The 12,863-nt window shown below is 36.0% G+C and overlaps 1 protein-coding gene across 2 annotated transcripts in view; it reads left to right on the plus strand.

The window, feature by feature from the left end:
- Nucleotides 1-12,863, plus strand: part of LOC118270968 (maternal embryonic leucine zipper kinase) — a 41,014-nt gene that overhangs the window by 13,801 nt on the left and 14,350 nt on the right. For both annotated transcript variants that reach the window (XM_035586820.2, XM_035586819.2), the window contains exons 2-4: nucleotides 248-291; nucleotides 10,115-10,205; nucleotides 12,224-12,427. In XM_035586820.2, coding sequence (XP_035442713.2) covers nucleotides 258-291; nucleotides 10,115-10,205; nucleotides 12,224-12,427 — 329 coding nt within the window. In that variant the 5' untranslated portion in view covers nucleotides 248-257. The remainder of the gene's footprint in view (nucleotides 1-247; nucleotides 292-10,114; nucleotides 10,206-12,223; nucleotides 12,428-12,863) is intronic.

Here is a 12,863-nt window from a genome sequence, read left to right on the forward strand (position 1 = left end):
TTAGATGACAAAATAACAAAATACGTGTCTAATATTGTTTCACTACCTAACTGACGAACTAATTACATTTTTAATTTTCATACCCCGTCATCATCCCTATTGCTTATATTTCACATTGAATTTGTTCAATAAAACAACTATCATGCATCATACTTGTGTAAATTAATAATTCAAAAACAATTTCCAGCTGCATTGCAATGAATGCTTAATGAGATACTGAAATTCATGCTTTATTGTTTTGTTACAGATCATCAGAAATGATCCATGTGGACGAGACGGATCCGGTGGGAGGTAATATTCAATGCTTTTGTTTATAAAATTAAATTCGTTCAAACAGACCGAGTGAGGCCATTAAAAACACATCACGTGTAACGGATTTTAAATGCCGAAAGTGTGACGTCACTTGTGTGTTGCAGACTTTTTTTCGAATTCAAAATTTGAAATAAATGACCGTTACCAACTGACAGTTGGGTTGGGCTGGGCATTCTATTGTTTATTTTTAAAGATTTAAATAAGAATAGTATTCGTAAGTAAGACTGCCTCGTTGGTCGAGTGGTGGCAAGTGCGACTGCCGGACAAGGGATCTCGGGTTCGATTCCCAGGTCGGGCAAATTATTACTGGTAGTTTTTCGGAGTTTGAAAATTTCTCCGTAGTAGCACGGATTCTGGTATTATATGGCAATAGGCTTACATGGGACTTATAACACAAATGGTGAAAATTGTACATTGTATAGCCGCATTACGTACCGTAATGTGCACCTCTGCTACCCCTTCGGGGATAAAAGGCGTGCCGTTGTGTGTGTGTGGGATCATCTCTCGTTATCAGATCCCGCGTTATAAGTCCCAACTTATAACGCAAATGGTCAAAAGTTGGTGTACATTGTTTAGCAGCATTACGTGCCGTAATGATAACTAAATTGATCAACTTTTTCCCAAACATTACTCAGAATCTTGACTCACGAAGTTCGCATCTTCGTGAGCTTTTTTAGCTTTTATGAAAATCTCTTCAACTACGATGTTTATCTTAACGTAGCGACAAAAATAGCTATCAGAGATCATCTTCAATTTGAGCAGTCTATGAGCGTTTCCCGCCCATCCTTCATACTAGAAGCATAAACGGTTACTCAGAAACCAGTATGAACTAGTTTATCAATTCAAAACACAGAAAAAAATGGTAGCAACGAACTTTACAAAAAGTTGTCTAATAAAATTCGCTAAAAAACCGTTCATGACAACGTTGATTTATTAACCCAATCACAACGCAAGCGTTGTTTCACGTCAGTTTTCTGTGAGGCCGTGGTATCACTCCGGTTGAGCCGGCCCATTCGTGCCGAAGCATGACTCTCCCACACTTATCTACACTACACTGACTGCCTCAGACGAACTCGACATCTATGACAAGGGTTGGCCGTAAAAAGCTTTAAACATTAATTTATTAACCCTTTAGTTAACCGCCAAGTTAAATATCAATTATCGTGCCCCTAGCACGTGGCTACAAATCGAAAAAAATATATCTACACTAAATAAAGAGGAGCAATCGTGTAAATAGAACGAAAAATCATGCATTTTCTCTGTCGCAGCAATATGACATGAGTGGTAGGGACATATATGCCACACAGGCGGTTAAAGGATTAATCTTAGCACTTGATTAATTCTGTTAATATACTCAATATCTAGGTTAAAATGTAAAGTTATTTAATATTTACCATTACACATGTAGTTAGATAAACTGACAGCGAAATAAAATAAAGTAAACAAACACAAGATTTTGGCAGGCGAAGCGGAATCCGTCTTTATTTTCGACTCGGCTGAATATTTGAAATCGTTAGTCCGATGACACGATACATAGTCGTCAGTCCGTCACTCGCGTCATGTGGACATGTACGTTTGTAGTTTTGTACGTCTCGAAACCTGGCCATGTTTTTGTAATAATTGTGACGGTTGTTTCGTCATTGTCGTAGAGGTAGGTTAATTAGGATTTTAAAGAGGTAGCTATTACGTGGGACTTACTACATAAATCGTGAAAAGTGGGAGTATATTATACAGTAGCATTACGTGCCATAATGTGCACCTCTGCCTACTCCTTCGGGGATAAAAGGCTTATACGATACGATGTAAAAATAAATGTTGTACAGACAGGACATTCAGCTGACTTGGGTGATAGAATAGGAATTTTTATCCCACGGTAACGCGGGCGAAGTCGCTGGAAAAAGTTGATCGATGTAGGGATTATTTTCTTCTTGTCTTTATCCATTTGTTAAATTTCAATACAGTTTTACATATTTATTGCACCATTAGACAAGATCTGGTTTGTATTGGTACGCCCCTTCGCTAAACAGTAATTATAAACCTATTGATTATGACAGTATAGTCTAATTTCGATTAGGTACTGGCATCTGTGGCTACAGCCCTTTAATACATAGTACCAGGTACACAGGTTTACATTCTTAGAATAACAGCTTAGCCAATCATCGATTGGGTACAAGCACAATGGAATCCTAGCAATGTCCGGCATTCAGAAATGACGGGAATTGATCCAGGTATGCTAAATTGAGTCCTGTAGTAACATTGTCCCCTAAAGTCTAGACTTAGGGTGCTTTTCCACCAGATGTGCTATGCTACGTTGCTGTGGATGCGTTTGGCTTCCACCAATCATGTTCATTGATGTACGTAGTTGAGCAATGGTGGAAACGGACTCAGATAAGCTATGTTTTTATAGCATAGCATAACATTATAGCTTAGCACTGGTGGAAACGGACTCAGCTGAGCTATGTTTTTTATATGGAAAAATGCGTGCTATGGATCGTTTGCTTACTATCGATACATCGCACATATACTCAATCTTCCTCGCACAGCTACATATCTTATCAATGGAAACGGTCACATAGTTTCACAGCTTAGCTATTACATCTTCGTAACATAGCTACATAGCACATCTCTGATGGAAAAGCGCCCTAAGGCATTCAACCTCATTGTCAATACCACAGGTCTTAATCATAAGGCATTCTTGTTGTGACTCACGTGTATATCCTGTGGTCCGTTCTTAAAATGGTTTTGTTACTTGTTTATGGTATAGTGTAGCATTTTTATACTTAACAAAAGATATGAAATAAATAAAATGTTTATTTTGTTTTAATTGTCGCAAATGTATTTTGAAGTAGGTTTATTAGCTCAAAGAAAAAGAACGAAAGACGAGTGGTCGCAAGTGCGATCGCGGAACAAGGGGTCTCGGGTTCGATTCCCGGGTCAGGCGAAGTATTACTGGACATTTTTTTGGGTTTTCGAACATTTCTCAGTAGTGGCACGAAGTCTGGAAATGTGTCCAATATAATATTGCAATCGGCTCACCCCCTATTACATGGGGCTTAAAACGCAAATGGTGAAAAGTGAGTGTACATTGTATAACGCTATTACGTGCCTTAACATGCATCTCTGCCCCTTCGGGGATAAATGGCATGACATTGCTACGTTGCTACTAAAAACATATAAAACGTTTATTTATTTTGTTTTGTCGCAGAATAATTTTTATGTAGGTTTATTATATTGGCTCGAGGAAAAATTTAATAGAAAATATTTTACGTACGACCCCCTTTATCAAAAGTTTAAAAACCTAAGCATTATTACCTAATAATAATAGTTTAGTATTAGGTAATACGATTCTTGATAGTTATGCAATCAATATTGTTGATATTATTTTCGTTAAAATTGCTAAATTAACAAATCAGTACCCTTAGTACGAGTTTGCTTTACGTTGAACGAAAACGAAACGAGAGCGCGTTCGGCAATCTGATTGGCCGGTACGAATGAACCAACCAATCAGAGCGCCGAACGCAGTCTCGTTTCGTTCTCGTTAAACGTAAAACAAACTCGTACTAAGCCCTCTGTAATGATTACAAAACAGTTTTTAGTTATACCTACTTAACGTAGCCTCATATATCTACAACAATTCATATGTAATACATTATACAAAACAAAAATACTTATGTATACATATTTATGTGTTCGGTATGTAAAAATTCATACATTCCATTACATGAACCACGAACATTTAATTTTGATCGTGAAAGAAAGGTGAATGACTTTCTACACGACACATTCAGTGTTATGGCATTTTTCAAACACACACACACACAGAGACTCTCTCACACATACTCACACATATTTATTACATGTTCAAACAGTGGGTGTGTTGCTATACATAAAAAACAATAAAATAAAAAAAGAAATGAACAAATACAGATAGGTAATATTTATTTTAAATACAATAAAATTTTCCGCGATAGGTATTTCTATTATCTATATAAATAGTTATTGTGTTTATACATATAATTCAGAAAACAATTGATTTTATAATAGTAGTGTAGGTATTTTATTTTCCTTTGCCTCAATGAACAATAAAGGTATATTTTAAATAGATAGATATATGTTCTATTCACAGTACATACCTAATATTGAATAGACTTTTTTTATTTGCATGTATTTACAATACAATACCTATAGGTATACATTATGGTTTTCATTATACGTTATTTTTATTAAAATAGGGTTTAGAACAGGAGCGTATCTGCCGTATCAATTATACAGGGCCCCCGGGCTACGGAAGACTAACATGTGTAAGCAAAAAATAAAAATCACCCAATTTTGTATTTCATTACAGAAATCACAAAAGTTCAAATAATCAACTCCCTTTTTTCGCGTAAATCATGTGTTTAAAAGTTGGCAGCAACTTTAGGAAAATTAACGTGTAGTGGTAGCGGGTTCGATTCCCGCACGGAGTAACTCCATGTGCATGAACTGATTTGTTTGTAAACGCACTCACGACACAGGAGAAAATCCTAGTATTTAGTATTTAACTTTACCTACCCTACCCTACCTAAATCCGTTTTTAAATAGAGCTCATAAACAAATTGAACGCAAAATTATTTCGAGTACTTGGGGTAAGAACAACAATACGAGTATTTAGGTAGATTTGTATAGAATATGAGCTAGTTAAAAACATGCTAACAATAAAATAGAAACACGTGCCGTTTCGCAGCCAAGTATCCCCTGGGATGCTGTTAGACAGAAGGTCATCAGATCTTTGCCCGTCCGCGCCCGCTCCCATTCATAACTATGCTATTTTTAAAAATCATCATACGACGCAATAACATTAGTGTTTTGCGTTTTTAAAATTACTAGTTGAATTTATTAGTCTAATGGCGCTGTGCAACAGTGCCGAAATATTGGAAACTCAACGAAATAAATAAACATGGTAAATATCCCGTCTCAAATGTGGCTCAATTCTTATAGAAAATATCATGATTAGATACTTTTGTACCTACTATTATTTTATTTTTTTATGTTTGTCCTTTGTATTTTTATATGATGTACAATAAAGAGTTTTCAATCAATCTATCAATTAATATCTGATAGTAATTTTACTTTTGTCTTTAGGTAGAGAGAGAGTAAAGTTTACCTAATTCATTGATTTCCATTATCTTTCTTTTTAAAACGTTGCATTAAAAATATATTAAAGAGCTCCGGTTCCTAGCGGATTACCGGGACCCCGGCTCGAGTAATAAGAGTCTTATGAAAGAGGTAATACCTACGTTGTTCTTTTTGTCCGACTAAAGAAAAGTTATCTAGGTTACCTTATCAGGTAGACAAGAACATCAACACTTCAGTTTTTTGAACAGGTCCTAACTAGTTCTACTAAAATTGCCATCAAATCAATTTCATTTGATAAGCGTAATTATATGTATTAATATTATCCACGATTTTGATGATTGATAGACAAAATCACGATGCTTTTTTTGAGGGAGGAAAAATCCAATGACTTCTCAACCCTTCCTCCAACCTTCTCAACCAAAGGCGGGACCTTTGTGAGGCGAGAGGCAGTATCAGACTATTACTGACTAAAGACCACCTCGTTCCTACTCTTGCTTTTCGAACCGGAGCACTGGTAACCCGCTAGGCAGTCCGCAGCTCCGGAAATCCTCTAGACTTCACGCTGGGGTGACGTTGGGTGGCCTCTTGAACCCAAAAGCACGTGATTCTGATGATTTCGTTGGTCCATTCTACTGTCATAGTGTCAATGCTTAGTCAAGTCATACCTATATACTACAATAAAATTATTGTCAGAAGAATTAGAAGAAGTATGAGCTATGAATGAGTTAGTAAGTGTGAAGTGTGACTAACATAACGATTATTCAAATAGCCACGTAGGAAATCAAAAGATTAGTTACGTACATTAACTCATTACTCACGAACAGAACAAAAAATTCACACTTGACTACAAAAAACACTTACAATATTTTTATATTATGACCATAATAAAATTTTAAAACGAACAATCCAGGTATCTGACCGTATAAATCTCCAAACGCTAAATTAGGAAGCCAAACATAAACAAAAACAATAGAATTTTATTATGTTACCTTACCAAAAAAGCATTCTAAAATATGGTAAACCCATAAAACATCAGCCGACTTTTATGGGAGTCATTAGCTTAAAAAACTACGAAAAACACGCTCAATTCGTGTTTCTTATTTACTATAGAAACAGATCTGAGTCGTACTAATGATGTAACTAAGATCTGACTATATAAAATCGATGAGTAATCAACTTCTCGTGGTAAAGGTGGACGAACGCATCAAAGGCGCTCACAGTACATTCAACTCGTGCACTGTCCAACGGACTAAGGTTAAATTAAATTAGTACTATTGTGTGCCTACTATTAATATTACTACAGGGCCGGATTCAGGATCGATCAGAGTGCAACTGCTAATCGGTGCACAGGGAAAATCAATTAACACCATTTTTTCAGATAATAATTAGTACCTAACATTTGTAATCGCTTTTGTCCAATTTCAGTGAACTGCGTATCAAAAAATCAATACGATAAGATTAATCAACACTTTAAACCACGTAATTTAGGTAGCTATCTCTGTTTAAATTACCACAATTAATGTTTGAACTGTAACTCACAATTTAAACTTGTTAATTGGCAGTAAAACTATAAATTGGAACCGCCTAACTAAACAGCCTCCGTAAACCTAACTAAATAACGAAATTAACATACGAAATTAGGTCGATTAGCATTGAAAATTAACTAAAACGAGCCTGAACATGCCGGATACATAAATATGTAAACAAGCTACAGCTAAACGTTGAACACATGTCGGTCGGTGCGTTGAGACTAAACAATGGATAGACACTCCAAAAATTGCGAGTGGACTTGGTCGACACGTTTTTTACTCCTTGATGTCGTGCCAAAATGATGCAATGACGCAAGCGGGTGCAGTCTTCATTATATTATTTGTTTTTTTTTTATACTATCGCTATAGAAGTATCGAGAAACGTGTTTAATTATGGTGATAAATGAGTGTAGATTCGTTTGTTCTATTTTCGTCTCTAATGTATTGGCTAGATGGAGCAATTTACATCGTGCTTGCGGTGATGTGTTGTCACACTCAATTTGCGGAGTAATTTACTGGTTTATTGGACCTGTGATCTCGCTGATGTGATGAAATATTTGTTTCCTACTTACAGCTGAGGTATTTTGCTGTCCCAAAAAGATTTACTTAAGTAATTTAGGTAATACCTAAGTATAAGTATCTTATAGCTTTGATAGGTACTTCAAAAAGAAAGGTTCATACAATTGCCTTAGTGTTTTACATGATCACTTGAGGACTGACCGACAGACAGACATTGTTAATATTATTATATTTGCTTTGACGTTCAAAACTGCCTTTGAAATAAATAATTTTGACTTTAACTTTTACACATTTGGCCAAAAGAACATAGTTTTAGCTTACAACAACGTATAAAAGTGTAGTGAACAAGACGGGAAGGCTAGGATCCCGTTTCTCCATGTAAAATATTCACTGACGTGACTAACATAGTGACGAGTGTAGTTCTAGCCTTTTAGGAATACAAAACACCTGAATACTTGCGACACATCTGTTTCTACAGTCTAAGTTTAAATAGTAGAAGAACATCACGGTGTTAATGTAATTGAAAATTAGTGTGCCATAAAACAGAAATGTGCTATGTAGCTATGATACGAAGATACAAGAGATAAGCTGCGAAACTATGTGATTGTTTCCACTGATACTAAGCTATGTAGCAGTGCGAGTAAGATGTGCTATGAAGATGCGCCGCTGCGAAGTAGCTGTGCGAGGAAGATGCGCAGCTCGAGCAGTTTTGAGCTCAATAGTAGGGAAGCCATCCATAGCACACATACATAGCACGCATCCATAGCACATATCCGTATTTTTATGGTAAACGCTCTAACGTAGGAGAAGCCTAGTCGGACTTTTGTACACGTTTGGTAGAAAGAAATACATAAATAATCTGAGATATAATAATGAAGAAACCTTGAAGCATAATAATATTATAGTAGTTACAAATATCCGCCTTGTCAAAACGATAGCTCATACATTTCGTGCGGACTACGGTGCATTTTTTATCGCGTTATCAACCGGCAGTACGATGTCTAATCACTTTAATTAGATACTGGGTACCATATCAGAAAGTACGTATAGTTACAATAACAACGGAAAATTATCACAAACGCTTGTATTCTCGTAATTTCATAACGTTCGAATGTGGTTTCATTTTAATTGGTCATTGGTCAATACTTAGTTTTACCACTATTGCCATTTAGATCTTGTTAATGACGAATATAACAGTAGGTAGTGCTATTTCAATAAAATATTTCAATTGTCGTATTTAAGGTATTTTTTCCCAAATGACCTTTGTCGTGAAAACCCCATATTTTGAGACACTTTCCTTTCAAACGTCATCATCATTCGTCATTGATTAAATAAAGTGGACTCACAAATGCCATTGCATGCCTATCAAGAAAAACCACAGTGGCAAATTATGCAAAAATCGGAAGGAAAATACGAAAATCTTAATCCTATACAATTATAACATTTACCTATAGGTACTTTACATCATCGTAGCTGTTGTAATAAGGAAAGACCCAAACTTTAAACACCGGATAAAATAATTTTGTATTACTAATAAAAATTTCGATATACCTACCCGAAATACCGGACATGCACTTGGAAAGTCCTCTGATGTTACGAATGTCTATGGGTACGCCGATTGCTTTACATCAGGTGATCCGTTTACTCATTTGCCGCCCGATACAAAAAAAAACCAAATAACTATCTGGCGCAAATTAAACAGATTAACTACTGCTAATCCGGAGCTGCGAATAACGTAACACGTTACCGGCTTCGGTTCAAAGCAGGAGAAGGAACGTGGTGGTTTTGCGTCAGTAAGAGTTTGCCACTCCCTCACCCTAGATGAGAGAACTCATAGGATGATTTTCCACCCTTAAAAAAAAACTACTACGATAAAGCAATCGCATCTGTGATTGACCACCGGCATACAAAGCTATACTATTATATCTATCATCCATCTAAAGGTGACTTCGACATAATGACGTTGACGTCGACGTGTGATAAGCCACGTGTGTAATTAAGATAACAAGTTAAAAAGGTCAGTGGACCACGTGAAGTCATGTCACTAGTATTACACTATGAGATTAGTAATCTAGATTGCGATTAGTATCAGTAATCGTCCGTGACAATCAGGTTCAATAAGGTGATAGAGCAGTAGTTGCAATAATCTTTACGAGGGCCTAGTCTAAGTCTGACAGATATCTTGAACCTTTTGGAATAGAATACCTGCTAAACTTAAATGACCAATCATCACACAATGCAATAGTTTCCAACTAGTCAAATTCAATACTTTTATTGAAATGTCAAAAACGATACTTTTTTATGAATTTTATAGGAGATCGCAACTTATGACGTTACCAAATATTTGCGTCAAATAGCATACTTATTTGTTAAAAAATTGCTAGAAAAAATTAAAAATTTAGAATGAAAGTACGATCGTTTTGGGATATTTTATTGTATTGAAAATAATTTATTTTTGACGTAGGATACAACCCAACTACAGCACCTCCAAACAAGGCATTTTCATTCAATCTTGGCTTAAAACTAAATTGGCCCCAATATCGTCCCTAAGGAACTCCCTTAGCATATTTGCCTTTTGTACACAAAAACACGTAAAATTAAACCAATAAACTAACAATATCAATATGTTTCGTCCACAGAAATCGAACCACCTTTTCCCTGTCGAGATGTCAGCATCAAAAGGAGTACAGATGTCAATGAATTTTATGAAATGCTCTCTGAGATCGGCAGGTGAGTCCGCCATTACACTTTTACTTGCAGTAAGTGTTTGTTTAACACACGTCGAGTGTTTAAACACTGATTAACACGATAAGCTATCGCTATTGTAACAGATATGTCAATTCAAATGTTGGTAAGTAGAAAGTACATGTAAATAACAATGGTTTTCTCAAGTGTTATCCTAATTTGTTTACAAATCTAATTTGAGTTCGTCTTGAATTATCGCTTGAAGATAATCGGACTTCATGACACAATTGGCTTGTTTGAGAAGTGCTTTCGAGCACTTGTACTGTAGAAAAACAGTTTTTTAAAGAGTAATATCCAGTTATCGAATATTTTATTTATTTTTCGGTAACTCACTTCTTTATACCGGTGTAGTTAAATTTCTGTCTGACAGCAAGACTGCCTCGTTGGTCGAGTGGTCACAAGTGCGACTGCAAGGGGTCTCGGGTTCGATTCCCATGTCGGACAAAGATTTTTTCGGTTTTTCGAAAATTCCTTAGAGGTAGCGCGGAGTCTGGAATGGTGCCCAGTATATGGCTATAGCTCACCCCTATTACATTGTACAGTAGCATTACGTGCCATAATGTGCACCTCTGCCTGCCCCTTCGGGGATAAAAGGCGTTGCGTTGCATAAAATTTCTGATTTGTAATCTAAAAAGGCTCTTAATTTTTTAATTAGTTTGGAATTATCCATTAGTGATCAGTAAATCAGTAAAGCTTTAGAAAACACACTAGCTCTTAAAACTAATTTACTACCGTGAACTAATGTTCTATCTATTCAATGTTAATCGTAAATCTACATCGTAAATAGACCAAGTGTCCAATGGCTGTAATTTTCTCAGAAATTATCCTCTAATAATTTAAATACCTTGTTATTTTGGAGCATGGCACATTTATTACAAGACAATGCCAGTAGCTACCATGCGTAATTGCCCTATAATTAAAACAACATTTTGTCTGTAAGAACTTTGAAATTGGAACATAATTAGAAAGACACGCGTATTTAATTCGAAGAAGGTTGTAAGCTATCTAATGAAAAGAAAACTAATTTATTCAATTTTTGAAAATAGTTTGACCTATTTTAATTTTTACTAAGAACTCAATACATAATAAATTATCGAACTGATATGGTACGCGTCCACAGGCCCACATCGTACGCATCGCACGCAACGGATTTTAGTTTGTCTTGTATATGAACTCTCTGCGTCCACTGATAAGTACACATCGTATGCACCGCATAATCAGCAATGCCTACATGCGATGCGTACTGACGACGTCATACAGAATACGTACGATGCGGGCCTGTGGACGCTTACCTTTAAAAACCAAGTAACATATTTAACATGGGCACCTCTTCGTACTTCTTAAGAAAAAAGAGTCGTGATAACCCGACTGTCTCTTTTCTACCTGAATTCACAAGATATTGATAGACGACGTTAGTTACACAACATTTCTTCATATGAAAGGGTATCTGTTATGGTTTCCTTTGTCAAAAGAAATGCCGATGACTACATTCTGTACATAATTTATTTCCCTACATTCAAATCTATTAGAAGCACTTTGTGGATATCATTTCTTTCATAAATCTTCTTTACGGATCTGTGGAAGATTCTTTGTGTTTAATCCCATTTATTTTGATTTCAAGATTCATTTTGACTTATTGTTTTCTTTTTATATCATTTATTATGAATAGAATCGTGCCTTTTTGCGAATGGTTAAAATCACCTATTCAGTTATTACGAATGGAGTTTCTTGCTCGGTCTTCTTCATTCGAAGCTACACTTTAGAACGAGCACCTAGCTTCATTGACGTACAGACTGACAAACTATTATTTGTTTCTTTATTTCAAAAATACCTGTATAAATGTTACGAGACAAAATCTATAATTTCTGCAATCTGTAAGCCCATTATACTATCTTTTCCAGACTCTACTTATTTTGTATTTTGCACTCCTTAAATTTTGATTATAAATTTTCTTACATATGTATTCTTCTATTTTAATGTTCACCCATTTTTCTTCTTTTCAGGGGCAAATTCGGAACAGTATACCTCTGCCGCGAGAGAAGCACAGGACTGGAGCTTGCTGCCAAACTTGTCTCCGTCAGCAGAAGAGATGAGAGAAGGAACGTGGAGCGTGAAGTGGATGTGATGAGGAGACTGCGGCACCCGAGGCTCATACAGCTGTATGACGCCTACGAATGGGGGAAATACATGTGTGTGGTGCTCGAACTGTAAGTACCAATGCACTTGATGCACTCCAACACATGATAAAACAAGAATGTCCAAGAGACACTTCTGTATATACAAATAGCTGTAAAATCTCGATTGCTAGAAGCATGATACAAATACAAAGGCTATAAGTGTTAAGCGGATATGAAACAATTTTCATATTCAATTACTTTTAATAACGTAGCTGATTTGAAAGTGAACAATGCCAAGAAATCTACCCACGGCAGCTTCAAAACGTGGGATCTAACATGCGTGTGTACATATTTAATTTTATTCAACGACCTTTCTTTTAAATTAATGCATAACGAAAATAGCTAACTAATCAGAGAATCAAAGTACACAGTCACACGACAAGAATTTGCGGAAAAACTATACAGATGGAGCCAGTGTTTCATAGTTTCCGTCATCAATTTATTTGTATCGTTCGCCGTCCAATGG

This window comes from Spodoptera frugiperda, chromosome 9 (genome assembly GCF_023101765.2).
Source record: "Spodoptera frugiperda isolate SF20-4 chromosome 9, AGI-APGP_CSIRO_Sfru_2.0, whole genome shotgun sequence".
NCBI classification, from domain to species: domain Eukaryota; kingdom Metazoa; phylum Arthropoda; class Insecta; order Lepidoptera; family Noctuidae; genus Spodoptera; species Spodoptera frugiperda.